General features: G+C 49.9%; 1 protein-coding gene across 1 annotated transcript in view; it reads left to right on the top strand.

Moving 5' to 3' along the window:
- Positions 1 to 16,915, top strand: part of ATP2C2 (ATPase secretory pathway Ca2+ transporting 2) — a 54,735-nt gene that overhangs the window by 25,173 nt on the left and 12,647 nt on the right. Inside the window, exons 8-15 of the mRNA XM_012806097.1 lie at positions 4 to 72; positions 427 to 502; positions 4,311 to 4,377; positions 10,228 to 10,352; positions 10,479 to 10,576; positions 11,492 to 11,593; positions 12,798 to 12,887; positions 15,367 to 15,468. Of these exons, the coding sequence (XP_012661551.1) occupies positions 4 to 72; positions 427 to 502; positions 4,311 to 4,377; positions 10,228 to 10,352; positions 10,479 to 10,576; positions 11,492 to 11,593; positions 12,798 to 12,887; positions 15,367 to 15,468 (729 nt within the window). The remainder of the gene's footprint in view (positions 1 to 3; positions 73 to 426; positions 503 to 4,310; positions 4,378 to 10,227; positions 10,353 to 10,478; positions 10,577 to 11,491; positions 11,594 to 12,797; positions 12,888 to 15,366; positions 15,469 to 16,915) is intronic.

Here is a 16,915-nt window from a genome sequence, read left to right as displayed (position 1 = left end):
CAGGGAGTCGTGATTGGAACGGGGGAGAGGTCTCAGTTTGGAGAAGTGTTTAAGATGATGCAGGCTGAAGAGGTGAGCGAGAGGGGGACTCTGGCTGTTTGTGGGCTGGGGTTTGAGACTGTTCCAGCTGAATGATGCCACTGCCACCTGCCCCTAGGGATGAGGAGGATGTGGTCCATGGAGTATCCTTTTGAAACATTTTTGTTTTAAAACAGTTGTCAGCATTTTCAGAAAGATATAACTCTCAGACAGTAACATGCACAGATCTGAAGCGTAGAAGTCAGTGCATGTTGACACATGTGTGCAACCGTCACTCAGCTCGGCCATGGGGTGGCAAGGCAAAGGCATTTGGGGAAAAGCCCGGCAGTCCCCGGGCACACGCCGCTGGGAGCTCGTCTAACCAGCCCATTGTTCTCACCCTTTCAGACGCCTAAGACCCCTTTACAGAAAAGCATGGGCAAGCTGGGGGAGCAGCTGACGCTTTTCTCCTTTGGCATAATCGGTGAGTGAAGGGTTCTAGGGTGGAAGGGAAGCTATTTCTCAGACAGCTTGCTACTCACCTGCACAGGGACTGAGACCAGAGGTTCTGTTTTTTTTTTTTTTAAATAAAAATAAAAACGCTAGGTGCCTGTGCTCGCTCCACCTGACTAACAGCCGGGACAAGCAGCCCCTCCATTTTCATGCCTTAACACAGCACAAGGTTGCTTCTTGCTCCCACTGCTGTCCACAGTCCCGTCCCTGGCTTTCCTGGATTGCGGGGCTACACGTGCTGGCTCAGACCCAGGCAGAAGGAATGGTATATTCAAAAGCACGGATGACGTCTTCCCAACCTTGACAATGTTTAAGAGGTGGTGAATTTAGGATGATTATGAGGGCGTGCTCTGGGGTCAGATGCCCTGGCCAAAAAGCTGGTTCTGCCTCTTGTAGCCTGATGAGCCCGGGCAAGTTACATGTCCTCCGTGAGCCATGCTGTTCTGCATAAGAGGAGGCATAATCCTAGCGCCGTTTCCGCAGGGTCGTTTGTGAGCCGTCCACGAGTTAACACAGGCAGAGCGCCTGGTGCTCAGCCGGCCTGGGGGAGGCGCTGTCGCTAAGGTGTCTGTGGGTTCCTGAGCACCTGCTCTGAGGTGGATGGCTGCTTTTACTACATTATCCCCTCTAATCCTCAGTAAAACCCTTTAAGGTAAATGTTATCTCATTTTATGGATGAGGAAACCCAGGTTCAGAGAGGTGAAGCGGTTTGCTCATTTCACGCGGTTGATTCATGGAGGAGGAGGAGGAGGGAGACAATGAACCCAACTCTCTCTGCCCCCCAAAGCTGCTCTGTTCTCCCTGTCGGGGGCAGTTGAGAAGATCAGAGGAAATAGGTGAAGGAACCACACAGGTGGAGGTGTGTGTGCCAGGTCACCCTTCCACGGTGAAATCCCGAACACAACCCCCCAGGTCTTTTTTTTTTTTTTCCTTTTTTTTTGAGACAGAGCCTCAAGCTGTCCCCCTGGGCAGAGTGCCGTGGCATTACAGCTCACAGCAACCTCCAACTCCTGGGCTCAAGCGAGTCTCCTGCCTCCGCCTCCCAAGTAGCTGGGACCACAGGCGCCCGCCACAACGCCCGGCTATTTTTTGGTTGCAGCCATCATTGTTGTTTGGCGGGTCCGGGCTGGGGATTCGAACCCGCCACCTTAGGTGTACGTGGCTGGCGCCTTAGCCGGTTGAGCCACAGACACCGAGCCAACCCCCCAGGTCTTAATGAACTTGTGAGGCACCCAGAAGCCACACAGAGGAACCCACGGCTCTCGGGTCTACTGTGCTGATGACGGTCCCCAACACTTCAATTTCTAGTCTTCTTCTCAAACCTCAGCTTTGGGTGTACTGCCCAGAGTTTGCTAAACCACTGTGCTTGCTGTCTTGAAGTAGCTCTCCACCCTTTTCTCTGCCCGGTGTTGTCCTGGCCCAGAGATGGAAATGGGTTTTATGTCAATCTGCAAGCCGACCCAGCAAGTGGGGCTCTCTGCTATGAGAAGGTTTCGAAGCCCCGCTCAGGCTCGGTGGCAGAGAACTCTGATGGATTGGCAGTGCCTGCCCAGACATGAGAAGGGGAGCAGCTGTGTGTGTCCATCCTTCACGTGCCTTCCCAGGCTGCAGATCAATTAGACATCTCTGGCAGAGTGGAATCCCCAGAGGCCTCTCTTGCATTCTGGAAACTGGGGCTTCCAGGCCAAATTTGATCTCCCCCTGTTTTTGTATGGCCAGCCAACAGAGGATTTTTTTTTTACATTTTAAAATGATTTTAAAAAATCAAATGAGGAAAAGTATTTCATGATATAAAAGTTACGTGAAATTGAAATTTCAGCGCTGGTTACTGGAACTCAGGCCTGCCCTTGACGCGCTGTCTACGGCGGCCTTCAAGCTGCCACAGCCGTTGGGTTACAACAGAGACCAGGTGACCCACAAAGCCAGGACTGTTTACTGTCTGGCCCGTTACAGAAAACGTTTTCCGACACCTGCCCTAGCTGATGGGGTTGCCAGGAGGAGATTGTGCTGCAGTAATGAGGCTGATCTTTCTACTTCAGTAACCCCAAGGGCAAATACTGAGTAAATCTGCCTCTCGGCAGATTGTCAAAGTAGATAGCATTTAAAGGACTTTCCACAAGATGAATTTGTTTAAAAAAAAAACTTCCAAGGCAGAGGTCCTGCAAGACTGTCGTCTTGTATCAGCCCATATTCCTCAAGTTTTAGAACTTAATTAAATTGGCACGTCCGTGACAAGGACCATGATAGAACTCAGATATTTTTTTTCTTTCTAACAGGTCAAGAAGTACTCTAGCAATGTGGGAGTTTTGAAACCATGTTCCATGGATCCCAAGAGAGTCCCCAGGGGAGAGGCAAGGGCACACCAACAGGCTGGGGAAATGCCTTTCAGGGGAAGGTCGTGTTTGCCACTCCCCGTGGTGTAAATGCTGTCAGCATGGCTGTCAGCTGCCAATGCAAAATTACTGACCATGAATTTGAGAAGAGACTCTTGTGAGTCCCGGACACAAGCTGTAGCATTCCACTATAGGAAGGCCACAGGGTGGGGTGAGTTGCTAGTGGGTGGGGCTTCCAGCTCACTGGCCTCCCCCATTTCTTTCTTTCTTTCTTTTTTTTTTTTAGAGGCAGAGTCTCACTTTGTTGCCCTCGGTAGAGTGCTGTAGCATCACAGCTTAACAGCAACCTCTGGCTCTTGGGCTTAGACGATTCTCTTGCCTCAGCGTCCTGAGTAGCTGGGGTTACAGGCACCCACCACAATGCCCGACTAGGCCCTCCCCCATTTCTAATAGAACTCTGCTCTCTAAACTATTAGGTCTGAGTTCATTTGGGGAGATCTAGCTAAGATTTCAGCGGGGATTTCAATATGCCCCAAACGAAAATAACATATATTGTGCCCCCGCCAACATGTCCCACTATTGCCCAGCCTAAAACACTCCTGGTTCCCCAGTTCCTACAGAACAAAGCTGGAGTTCTCTAGCACCTCCACCGGGGGTATCACCAGACAACTCACCCACCTTCCCAGCCCTTCCCCCTGCTTTTGATAATGACAACGAGGACAGTCACGGCGAGGCATTGGCTGTGGGCCAGAAAAGTGCTGAGCTCTCAAAACAGATTGTTACATCTTAAACCCCGAAAGAACTCCTTGGAGTCCTGGCCATTATCCCCATTTTACAGAGGAGGAAAACGGACGCTGCACCTGTCGGCCCCAGCACTTTTCCTTATTGCCAGACCATCTCGTGAACTTTCTCAGGGCCCAGCACAGCTTCCGTCACTTCTGCCTGGAGGATCCCTCCGTGACAGTTTCCCTGTCCCCATGCCTAGCCCAGTGTTTAGTGAGCATTCGGTAAATTGTAGAAGAAAAAAATGGAAAGGGGAATGTATTTGTGAACACAGTGGGATAAAATCATTTAAAACACAGTGGCCCATCTGCTGATCACAGGAGCAGCTTCATTTACACATCAGACGCCTGGGAGGGTGGGCAGGGAGCCTGGGCTCATGCAGCATGTGGACACTTTGGGGATGATGTGGACATGCTTGCCAACAGCCCACAATAAACTGGTGGTTTGTTTCCTCAATTGGGCTTGAATCTTTCCTGGAAAAAGTCAGGTTTTTTTCAAAGTATAAAAGTATATTCCTTAAAAAGAAAAAGAGAGCAATTGAAAGTGTTTGAGGCCAGGCATCATTTCCCTGTGTGTGTATAAGGAAATGAGTTGGAAATGCCCCCGGACTCAGAGACGTGCTCGTGCTTTGTGCGCAGACGCCTGTTTTCTGCCTCTCCCCAGGTGTGATCATGTTCATCGGCTGGTTGCAGGGGAAGCAGCTGCTCAGTATGTTCACCATTGGAGTCAGGTGAGGGCGCGGGGCCCCGCCCTGCATTGAGAGCAGGTGGGGGGCTGCGGGATAGGCGTGTCCTCATCACCCAGACCTTGGTCTCCCGAGAGCATGTTGTTGGACAGATCAGGATGCCTGGGGATCACTTGCAAAGTGAATGAAACTCTGATTCGGAGTCCCTGAGGGTCCAGAGTATGGACCCAAGAGCCAGCCTGCCTCGGTTTAAATTCTGCTCCTGCTGTACTCGCTGCATGACCTTGGGCAAGTTTCTTAGTTCTCTGTACCCTGGTTTCCCCCTCTTTAAACTGCGAATGCTGGTGTACCCTCTCCTGGAGTCACCAGGAGGGTTAAACAAGGTGGCCGTGCAAGGGGCCACACAGTGCACAGCGGGTAGTGGGTGCTGGCTCTTGCTACTAGTCTGAACTTGTTCCAAGCCCCCGTTTTCCAGAGGAGGTTGTAAGTGAGGACAGGAGGCATGTAGCCAAAGACCACACCAGTGACAGCAGAGCTGGAAGTCAGGGCACTTGACTTTATGCTAAGGGGACCTGCCCATCCTCCACACCGTGGTTCTGATCAGTGATCCCAAGCCCTTGGGTCCTGGTGGTGGCTGTTGCAGAGAGGAGGACGGGCAGCCAGGCTTCGTCTGGTGGTGGGACTTTGCTGGCGGCTCTTCTGCGACTGCTTGCTGAGGCCAGGGAAGCAGAGTGCTGCAGCAGAGGGGAGGCTGGGGGCCCTTCCAGCACACAGAGGAGACAACACATTTCTAGGCTGATGTCAAGCCCCGTGGTTCTCAGGTGTAACCCATGTGCTGCTGGTGTCTGCAGGGTGGTTTCAGGTGGTACATGGAAATTATTTTACTGTCTGTTAGAAAAAAGAGACGTCTATGATGTAAACGAACTTAGATGTCCATCAATTAATGAATGCACAGGCCACATACATACAACAGAATGTGACTCAGCCACGGAAAGGAAGTACTGATTTGTGATACAGGGTGGTTCAATGCTGAAACCAGTGGCAAAAGACCCCTATGATAAGATCTTAATTTACATGAAATGTGCAAAAACAGGTCACTCCATGGAGACGTTCATAGATGGGTGTCTGCCAGGGGCTGGGGCTGGGAGTGGCGAGTGGCTGACCACAGTTACAGGGTTTCTTCTAGGGGTGAGGAAAATGTCCTAGAAGGGACTGTAGCGAGGGTCGTCCCTGAATACACTAAAGACAATGGAATGATATCGTTTAAAGGGGGTGGATTTTATGGTATGTGAATTATCTATCAATAAAGGCAAAAGAAAGAAAGTGTAGCGGTAACTATAAATGTTGTTATTAAAAAAATCTTTAGAACCTTTCTCATTTACATGCAAAAAGCAACCTGTTGTAGCTCCCACTTGTGCTGTGACGCTCTCTTTACGGTCAATGTCAGCCAATGCACCTCACAATGAACTCACAGTGAGCTCATTTTCAGGGCTGGGCTTGTGCAGCTGTGGCTCATGGCGTGACACACAGTACCCGGTGTGTGTGTCCAGGACACCAGGCGAAGCGTGCCTGTGTATAAATAAGTGCCTGCAGTCACCTGGTAACTGGCGATGGAATTGCCTCAAATGCAGGCCTTTTAAAAATTCCAAAGGCCTGATTTTTTTTCAATCACTCTGCACAGTCAGCATTCACTGAGAGACAGGGACAAAATCAACAAGTGGGCAGGTGAATGCCGTGTTCCAGAGCATCACTTCTGACATCAAGTGATGTCAGGAGCCGGCCCAGGGTAACTGATTAATGGGCAGTGCTTCTCCCCATACTTTGAGCAAGTGGGAATTGGAGACGTGAGATCCCAGTACATCCCCACACAGCCTCCCTTTTACAGAGTAGGAAACTGAGGTTTAGGCTGACACATGGCATTTCTAACATGCCCCAGGGACACAGAGCCTGGGATTCCATACTAAGCCTGATCTAGCCTCGAGCAAGCACAGAACGAGGGGAGAAGACTGAGACCCCAGAAACTCAGGTGACAGCTGGTAGGGCAATTGTCATATGGCCAGGAGGGAGAAGGATGAGCACCCAGGGCTCTCAGCCACCAGAATGCTTAAAAACCTCCCTAACATAATAATGTGCTCTGTTTCTATCTTATAAACCATGAAAAGTTTGTGAGCCAAAAAGGACAATTAAATATTTCCAGGATGAAGAAGAAAGCTTTTTCGGGCGGTGCCTGTGGCTCAAAGGAGTAGGGCACCAGCTTCATATGCTGGAGGTGGCGGGTTCAAACCCAGCCCCAGCCAAAAACTGAAAAAAAAAAAGGGGGGGGGAAGCTTTTCCATCGTCCCCGGTGCTGCTGGTCATTTCCAATTCCTTTTCCTAACATTTATTTTCACCTATGTGCCCACTTGATCCCTGGTGAACTTGCACTTGAGACAATTTGCCCCTTCCCCTTGTGACTTTGGAAGAGTGAGCTTTTCTAGTTTTTAGTGGATGATTAAAGTCAATCGAAACCGCTCAATCAGAAGGTAGAAACAGCAGCGAGATTTTCCAAAATAAATAAAAGGAGAGAATCGCTTCTTTTAAACCTTTATCCTCATTCCTTTTGCCTTCAGTAACCTTCAGGATGATCTGAGGCACTTGCTTTTTCCCGGTTCATTCTAATCTTTATTAGTTTGTGGATTAATTTTTTATTATTATGAACATCTCTGGGTCCATGCAAACATGCCCTCGCCCTGCCATATAGAGGGGAGAGTCCCCTGCCGTTACCCTCCACAAATGTTTGCTTAGCTGGTCTTGTCGGCCAAAGCCGGAAAACCAAGGAAGGTGTGTGTGTGTGTCACCATAGAGACCCGGGCACAGCCCCTTGACCAAATTCCGTAATCTTAGTTTATATAACTTGTCCCGACACAGGCCATTGTCTCCAGATGAAAGGTCACCATGCAGGTACCATATTTCCTTGGTTCTAAGGTCCACGATCTTCACATCTGAACTCCTCTGAAGTCAGGCTGCTTCTAATAAGTGATGTCAGGAGCCGGCTCGGTGTTACTGATTAATGGGCCGTGTTTCTCCCCTTCCTTCGTGTTGTACGAAGTCACAGTGGCCTTCACAACCAACTGTGTTTTAGTTCCGTAAAACACGGTAGCCCTATGTGATTCTGGCTGGCTGGGATCCTCACCATAATTTTTTTTTTAATTTTTTATTGTTTCAGGCTAACTGAGGGTACAAAGAATTAGGTTACAATATTTACATTTGTTAGGTAAACTCCCTCTTATAATTGCGTCCTGCTCCCAAGAGGTGTGCCATACACTCTAACATGGTGCCCGTTAATTGAGAGCACACCTGTCCCTCTCCCTCTTCCCCTCTCCCTCTGCCCCCCCATCTTGAATTGAATTTTTCCTTATGTGGGTGTATATAAGATCGTCTACTGGCTCCATATTAGAGTTGAGTACATTAGATTCTTGCTTCTCCATTCTTGTGATGCTTTACTAAGAATGTGTTCCACCTCCATCCAGGTTAATACAAAAGATGTAAAGTCTCCATCTTTTTTAAATAGCTGAATAGTGTTCGATGGTATACCTATACCACAGCTTGTGAATCCATCTCACTAGGTTTTTTTTGCAAGTTTTTTTTGGCCAGGGTTGGGTTTGAACCCACCACCTCTGGTATATGGGGCCAGTGCCCTACTTCTTTGAGCCACAGGCGCCGCCCCATCTCACTAGGTTTTTGTAACTAGTAGTCCACCCTTGTGGAGTGCTCACTACATGCAAGGCCAGCAAAGGTCTGAACACTTCACTCCCTTAATTCACCTTTGCTCTTTCAGCAAAAATTTACTGAACACCTATAGGATGCTGGGGTGAGTGTGAGGGTCAAAACAAGCTACTTGGGGGCCTGAGGTAGCCAGAAAATGTGTCCTGTTTGAATTGTTATCTTTTCTTAAAAATTGGAATTTGTCGCTAGTATTTAAAAATCAGGACTTAGCATGAAAAAAATACTGTGTTTCCCATTTCTCGTGGGAAAGGTAACACTGGCCACGTTGGGGGTTGCTGTTTCCGGGGTGGCTCGCTCAGACTGACTCGGCCTCGCTCAGACTGACCTGCTTTGCTTGTTTCTGAGCCTGGGGCCTGGGCCGGCTGTGTCCAGCAGGACTTCTGCAGAGCAGGCTCCATGTGACACTGGCTCCTTCTACTGAAATTTTTCTGGTTCTTCTCGGATATCAGAAATTCCCTGTCACTTCTAGTCCCACCATAGTCTTTTTCTAGAAGCTACAGTGAAAAGTTCCACGTGATGACAAAACTTAAAGCTTCACATAAGGTATAGCATCCCTGCACCGAAGGCGTGGCCTCGGATGGAAGGCGTGGCCTCGGGTGGAAGGCTGCGGTGGCGTAGCAGGGAGAGTTTGGTCACAGTGTCCTCCACCTCCCGGCCATCTCTCTTCTTCTCCCGAAGTCACTAGCTATGGTTTCTTTTCTTTTTTTCCTTAAACAGTTTTATTGAGATTTAATTCATACACCATATAATTCACCCATATAAAATATACATTTTAATGGTTTTTAGCCACAGGCAGAGGCCACCATCACCACAGTTGATTTTGGAATCTCTTCTTATATCCTCTAAAAGAAATCTTGCGTCCCTTAGCCGTCACTCCCCATCCCCCCACCTGCACTCCAGCCCCAAGCAATCCCTAAGCTACTTCTGGTCCCAACAGATTTCCCTGTTCTGGACATTTCATATGAACAAAACCACACACTATGTGGCCTTTTGCGCCTGGCTTCTTACGCCCTGCATGTCTGAAGCCCGTCTGGGAACTCCATTCTTTTTATGGCTGAAGAGGGCGCCACTGAGTGGAGAGACCACATTCTGTCCACCCGCTCACCCACTTGCCCACTGGTGGGCATTGGGTTGCCAGGGTGTCTTTGTACATTTGCTTTTAAAATCTTTTAAGGAAGTTTTCAAGCACATGTAAAAGTAGAGATAATGGTGGAATGAGCCCCTGTGCCGATCCTGCTGGCTTCAGTGGTGGCCGCCCCACAACCACCCTCGCTGGATGACGCCCCACCCACACTGCTGCAAAGTGGATGCAGGGCATCACACTGTGTCACCTCTCAGGAGTATAGGATGTGGGCCTGTCAGCCCGAGGTGGTGGGGCCTCAGCCAAAACTGAGGCAGAAAGTGTCCCCTCTTAACGTCCTGCCACCTGCAGACATACCCACCGGAAGGGGACTCTGTGCCTCAGTCCCAAGCACGTCACCAAGGAAGAGTCTCCCTGGCTCAGCCTCGGTCTTATAGGAGCCTCTAATCCAATCCACCCCGGCCGAGGGAGGGTGGGTCCTGGGGTACACAGTGAGTTGGGGGGGGTTGTAAAAAAGAGAGCCGACATCCTCAACCTGATCAGCTCCACAGGCAGAGGCACAGCTCTGCCATTTCACTTCCCTGACCTGAGTCCCTTGTCTGGCTTCCTCGTAGGAACATCTAAGCCCTAGACTAAGGAAAAGGGAAATACAGAGGACCCAGGGAAGACCCTCTGAGCCAAAATATTTACTCTCACTGTCTGAGTCTGGAAATTCCTTTCGAGGAACCTAAGACCTTTCTCCCTAATAAATGAAAATAAGTGCAAAAACTCATTAAGAGGCAAAACGTCTGATGGACTAATTCACACTAAAGTGTGGATGGCTGATAGGAGACACCCCTTCCCAAGTGCTGGGTTTGCAGGGGAGCACTCAGGGCAATGGGGGCTGAAGGAGGAGGCAGGTGCACCAGGGAATTGAGAACAGAGAATAGAACTGGGCACTGGGGACACCAAAGACAAACTTCACTGGCCAAAAGAGTTGCCAACCCCAGTGGAGACTCACATTGTCCCTCAGGGCATGTTAACGGGGCCTGTTTGACCTTTCAACCCAGTCTGGCTGTAGCGGCCATTCCAGAGGGTCTGCCCATCGTTGTCACCGTCACCTTGGTCCTGGGAGTGCTGCGGATGGCCAAGAAAAGGGTCATTGTGAAGAAGCTGCCGATCGTGGAGACTTTAGGTGAGGGGCCTGAGCCGGTGGGATTATTACAGGTGGGACAGCATGGAGCCTTGGGTGTCATGGGCCAACCCAGCTTGGGTGTTCCATGAAGCCTCTTTTGTGCAAACTGGTGTTTTGTTGAACCAGGTTGCTGCAATGTCCTCTGTTCTGACAAGACAGGGACTCTGACTGCCAATGAAATGACGGTGACCCAGCTTGTGACGTCCGATGGGCTTCATGCTGAGGTGAGTCTTGATGGAATGCGCAAGCCTGGAGACAGAGCTGTGCCTGCCAGACCCTCACCTGTCTAGAGAAAGCAAGCACGGGTGTTGTCTAGGAGACAGTAAGGAAGAAACAAACGGAGCTCATTGTACAATCTCCTTGCTACTAATAGCAGCAAAAAAAAAGACTTTTTTTTTAATCATCCCATACTTTGTTTCAAAAGGCTAATTTAAGGGAGCCCCCTTTAATTTTTTATCACTGATAAATAACATGCACATCCCAAAATCGGCAAGGTGGGAGACAGCACCCTTACCCTCCTGTGACCAACTAGGGATTCCTGGTTAGTTCATTTGTGTTTTTCAGCCTCTGTTGAATCACGTGCACAGTGGGAAGCTCCCTGAACACGTGACGTTGTACCCTGATACTTTTTCACAAAACTTTACGGAGCAAGGGGGTCAGCAAATGATTGCCATGAGCCAGTGCTTAGTTTTGAAAGTTTGGTGTGACTGGCGCACTGCCACACCCCCTTGTTCATGTTGTCAGGGGTGGCTTTTGTGCCCCAGTGACAGAGTTGAGTAGCTGCCACAGAGGTTGCACAGGCTGCAAAGGCTGAAGTATTTGCTTATCTGTCTCTATAAGAAAACGTTGCCCACCTGTTCTAGAATGCAAGCACTCTCCTGTGCTGGGGCTGGGTTTTCTTACCCATGACGTGCATGGCTGCAGAGATGCCGTGATATGAACTTGCTGCAATTCAGTTTATCCTTGGGTGAGCTGTGCTGACCAGGAAACAGTCCTACAGGGAGCATCTTCAGACCTAAAGCCTTGTCTGTGTTTAGCATTCTGTCTGTGGGGTGGATGTCCAGGAAAGAGACTGTGGGTCAACCAGGGAGCATACCTTTGCCTCCTGGTGGCATCCTTTCTTCTGCTTGGTCCTCCAGGTCAGCGGAGTTGGGTATGACGGCAAAGGGACTGTGTGTCTTTTACCATCAAAGGAAGTGATTAAGGAATTTTCCAATGTTTCAGTGGGCAAATTAGTGGAGGTAAGTGTCGAAAGTGTCCTGGAGGTAATAGGCACGTAGACTAGGACTTCTAGAAATTCGTTCTGAAAAGGGAAATAGCAATTGGACCAAGTGCTCCTTGACAGTGACTGGGCCACCCAGGGGTAAGGTGGTCACAGCACTGGAAAATGGTCCTGAAAGAAATGGTGACATTGGAGGTAATAGGGGGAGCTAGAGTCCCTTGTGCTCATCACAGCCTGCTGGCACCTCAGTGACACCGGCACAGACAAGGTACTTGGCAGATACTGTCAGTCCTATCCCCACCAGCTGCCGAAGCTCCCGGGGGCAGGTGCCTTCTTCCTCCATAATGACCAGCAAGCCCCACCCCTCAAGGGCCCTGCCAGGGTCCCACTTCAATATCAGAGACCATCATCTCAGTTTTGCAGATTAAGAAACAAAAATATGTCAAAAAAAAAAAAGAAAGAAAGAAAGAAAGAAAGAAACAGGGGCTCAGATGGGCAACGTGAGTGCCCAGGCTCGGCTCACCAGGCCGGGGTGGGGGGAGTTGGGGGCCACTCACGCTCTGTTTGTTTCATTTTTTCATTTTTTATATATTTAGTTTTTAGCTGAGACGGAAGTCATAGATCATAGGATTCACCCTGTTAGAGTACACGGCTCAATGGTTTTAGCATCTTCACAAAGTTGTGTGTCCATCATCACTGCCGAATTCTAGAACACTTCGTCACCCCAAATCGAAACGCTATCCCCATTAGTGGTCAATCCCTATGACCCCACACCTGTAACCACCAGTCCCCTCAACTTCCCACTGGTTTCCCTACTATTAAAATAATTGCTTTGTGCCAGGGACGGTGGCTCACGCCCGTAATCCCAGCACTGGGGGGGCCCAAGGCAGGTGGATTGCTTGAGCTCAGGAGTTTGAGGTTGCTGTGAGCTACATGATGCCACTGCATTCTACCCAGGGTGACAGAGTGAGACTTGTCTCAAAAAAAAAAAATGGCTTTGTGGCAACCACCATTCAACATGGTCAGAAATACTGTGTTCCATTTGAAGAGCCAGGATGCTGATTTATTTTAAAAAGCAAGTCTTGTCCCCAAAGCCTCAGCTATAAGAATGGGTCGAGCCTGCAGGGTCTGAATCTTTCAGGGGCCTGAGTGTGCCCAGACCCCGAGGGCCCCAGGCTCCCGGTGAGGTTGAACAGTAGACATTCAGACAATCCCCTTTTCAGGCCGGCTGTGTCGCCAACAACGCAGTCATCAGGAAGAACGCTGTGATGGGCCAGCCCACGGAGGGGGCCTTGATCGCCCTGGCAATGAAGGTAAGGGTTCCAGGACATCCATTCTCTCACTCAGGCTGGGTTGGTTAACAGATTTAAGCTTTCGTCTGAGTGCATGAGGATTGGGGGGCTTAGTATTATACTAATGGAGAGCATGACCCCAAATAGCCTCAGACTGATTCAGGTAGGCTCTGAGGTTCTGTGTGGCTTTGGAAAGCTCAATGGATCTCTAACCCCTCTGCTGGAGATTCCAGAAGAATCCTCTGAGCACCCCCATGGCTCAGACCTCTTCAGGTGTTGGGGAGACGGGGGAACAGGACTCATCTATGCACCCCCAACACAGCTCACATCCTCCCAGGGGCACCATGGGGTGGCCTAGTCTTCTCAGGTCGGCCTTTGCGCCCTAAGCTCCGTGGCTGTGCAGAATGCCTGGGCCACTTGGTGCCCAGTGCCAGGCACTGAGGGGACTTGCAGGTGTGCCTGCTTGCTATGCCTTGGGCTTGGGGACACCTTAAAAGAGGACGAGGCAGAACACCTAGGACTGGGGGTGCAGGGAAAGGAGGAGGAAGGGGGAGCAAAGGAGGTGGGAAGGACGTGGGGTGCAGAGAGTAAGAGAAGGAGCAGAGAAGGTGGGTGACCCCGGTGGCACTGTGTCCATGGCCAGCCTGGCCAGATCCTCCTCTCCAGCCAGACTGTGGCTCCCCTGGACAGGGCAGGAGCCCCTCTGCTCTCCACACCACCCACCGCTGTCCCGACTGCTCACTGCCCAGGTGACTGGTCTCGGGCTCAGGTCCAGTCAGTTTTCTCTCATCAAGGTCAAAAGAAAAGCAGCTACTGATCCTGCCCCTGCTGGCCCCTCCCTGCCTCCCAGCCCTACACTCTGTCCATCTGTCCTCACTGGCCCAGAGCCTTTCTTCAAGTTCAGTATCCACCTCTTTGGCCCCCTCTTCCCAGCTGGGCGGCCCTGGGCCCTCTCCTCTGCCCTGTGTCCATGTGTTTCCCTTTCACTCCTCCAGCGCCACCTTTGGGAAGCCAGAGCGGGCTGGCGGGTGGGGGGGGGGAGAAGACTTAGTCACCCTTTTCTGCCTCCCTCCCTGTACAGGCAGCGGGGTGCGGTTTCTCCCCAGTGGAGAGCATTGAGAAATTGTTACATCACGTTATTTTCCTTCCACTCTCCAAACGGAGCGTATTTCCCCTTTTAAAATAGTGCTAAGTCAGCCCCACGTAGCAGCCCCCAAAGTGAAGGGGCCTGGCCTGGCCGTCCAGCAGGAGTGACATCTGGTGTCCAGCACCCACCGTGCTTCTGCTGCCAGCTGCCGCTGCAGCTTAGAAAAGGACAGGGGTCCAGAGCCTCTTTCCTTGATGTGCTAGGATTTTCCTCTGTCGTGGGGCCTGACTTAGGATTTTAGAATCAACCTTTTGGAACAGGAGAAATAATGGCTGACACATATGAGGTGCTTCTGTGCGACAGGTGGGCCCTGAGCATGGTGCGGCCAGCAGTTCCCAAGCTGTCCTCCATCATTGCCCCCATGTCACTGTCCAGGGGTTGCCGAAATAATATACCTTAGACTGGGGGAGTGGGTGGGGTGGTTACCGTGACTGCATCTCAGTCATGGGGGCCAGAAGTGCAGATCAGCATGGCCAGGGCCAGGCTCCCTCCCAGCACCTGGTAGTCAGGGGCAACCTGGGTGTTCCTCAGCTTGCGGGGGCATCACCCCACTCTCTGCCCCCATCCCTCGGTGCTGTCCCTGCATCTGTCATCCCAGGGCGTCCTCCTCTCCTAATGTTGGGTCACACTGGATTAGGACCCACCCTAATGACTTCATCTGAACTTGATGACATCTGCAAAGACCCTGTTTACAAAGAATGTGACATTCACAGGTTCCGGGATTAGGATTTCAGCATATCTTTTGGGAGACGCAAGTCAACCCATAGCACTCCCCCTAAGGAGACATTTGAGAGATTTTCTTTTTAAGCATTCCCCAGTAAGACCACAGATGTTCTGGGACTCATTTGTGTGCTGTGCGCACGTCTACACCCTACACACACACCCCCAATCCATTTCTACCCCTGGGAGGTGATGGGATACAGTGGGTTTAGATCATGGGTTTAAAACTGGGGAAACTGATTTTCTGAGCTGTCAAATAACCGGTCCCAAAGTAAACTCATGTCAGGACTGAGCAGGGCCCCTGCGCTGACTCAGGGGGTTGTTTCTTTGGGGGAAATGGCTGTACCTTCCTCTGGGCAGAAACTCTACCTACAGGATTCTGTTTCCAAGTGGGTTTTAGATAGACACAGTTGCAAATACCATCACTTCTGCCCCTGGGACAAGAAAAAAGACATTTTTTTTTTTTTTCTGAGAGTGACATTTGAAAATAAGTTGTTTTTCTGTGTGAGCTAAATGCCCAGACTTCTCATCTGCTGTGGACGGTTTAAAGAATGAATAATTTAAATGGACTGAGCTTTGCATGGAGATTAGCTTCAGATGACTCACTAAAAATATCTCATTTTATGAATCTAGATGGACTTGAGTGACATTAAAAATTCATATGTAAGAAAGAAAGAGATTCCATTCAGCTCAGAGCAGAAGTGGATGGCAGTAAAATGCAGCCCAAAGAATGAGGTGAGTCAGCCGCCTCCGCCCTCCCCCCCTCTCCAGCCCTCTGCCCCAAATAAGGCAAAGCGCAGACCTCAAGAAGAACCCCAAGTTCCTAGCTACCTCTGTGAGCTTCCAAACGCACTAAAATATGGCTGATAGCAATTAAACCTTTGATTCTCATGGGTCCTCTTTGAAATGAGGTTTTCATTTAAAAATGGCAGTTCTCAAAGCAAGATCCCTGGGTCAACATTTCTTGGGAATGTCTTAGCAATGCAGCCTCCACATTCCACGCCAGACCGCTTGAGTCAGAAATTCCAGGGGTGGGATCCAGTCAGCTGTGTTTGCTGGGGATTCTGCTGCAGGCTCAGGCGTGAGACTCGCTGGCCTGTGATGGGATTACCGAATCCTTACTGCTGAGCACCTGTGTGTCCCCTTCTCCACGATGCTGAGCCCACAGCTGACTTGCAGGTCCTGTCTTTGCATCTGGTGCTGAGTTCTTCACTCACAGCAGCTCATTTCACCACCATGACGGGGAAACAGTCAGGACGGAGTGTCGTGCACACGCCTGTTGTCGGGAACCACAGGAGCACTCAGCAAACTGTGGCTGCCCGGGGCTGGGCTTATACCTGATCTTCCTATCTCCCTTTTCAGATCTGCTGTGGCTTTGCAGATATTCAGTGAAAAGAATTCACAAAAAACAGTTGCTTTCTACCCTTTTCTCCAACCTTCCTCTTCTCTTTTTTTTTTTTTTTCAGTTGGCCAGGGTTGGGTTTGAACGCCCCAAAGGCGCCACCCTCTCTCCCACTCTTTCTAGAATCTGTCACATCTGCCTGTGCAGATGCCTCAGCGCTCGCTCTGCTGTGCAGGCGGCTCACCCAGGCCCTGCCGTGCATGGACGGACATTCTGAGTACTTACAAGGGATTATAAATTTTTAAACATTTTTTATACCTTTTCAAATCTCTTTTTCCCAACAGCAATGGTGACATAGTCTCATTGAAAAAAGCATAGAAATACGAAATGAAAAATTTAAATCCTTTATAACTCTCTTTTTATACATTTTCAAATCTCTTTTCCCCAACAGCAATGGTGATGTATTCTCATTGAAAAAAGTATAGAAGTATGAAATGAAATATTAAAATCCTTTATAACTCTGCCCCTCTTCCTGCCTGCCTACCCCTATTCCAGGTAACTAACTCCCCTTTGCAGCCTAGAATAGAGTGTTCTGGCTTCTAAATGTGTGCGTAGCAACGTCTGGGATAGTAGATTTCAAAACAAGGCCATGCTGTATATAGTGTTTGAACATTTTAGTTATACAGTTTTCCTTGGTGTCACCTGTTAGGCACCTTTCGGTACCAATTCCTGTGAGTTCACTCACTGTATTTACCAGGCACCTGCAGTGAGCCAGGCAGGCACTGTGGTAATGCTAGAATGTGGTGTCACCAAACTGACCCAGGGTCCACATGGAGCTTA

This window comes from Otolemur garnettii, unplaced genomic scaffold, assembly GCF_000181295.1.
Source record: "Otolemur garnettii isolate 467f Iridium unplaced genomic scaffold, OtoGar3 scaffold00047, whole genome shotgun sequence".
NCBI classification, from domain to species: Eukaryota; Metazoa; Chordata; class Mammalia; order Primates; family Galagidae; genus Otolemur; species Otolemur garnettii.
The sequence above is the reverse complement of the archived record's forward strand: the minus strand, read 5'-3'. Positions and strand labels throughout refer to the sequence as shown.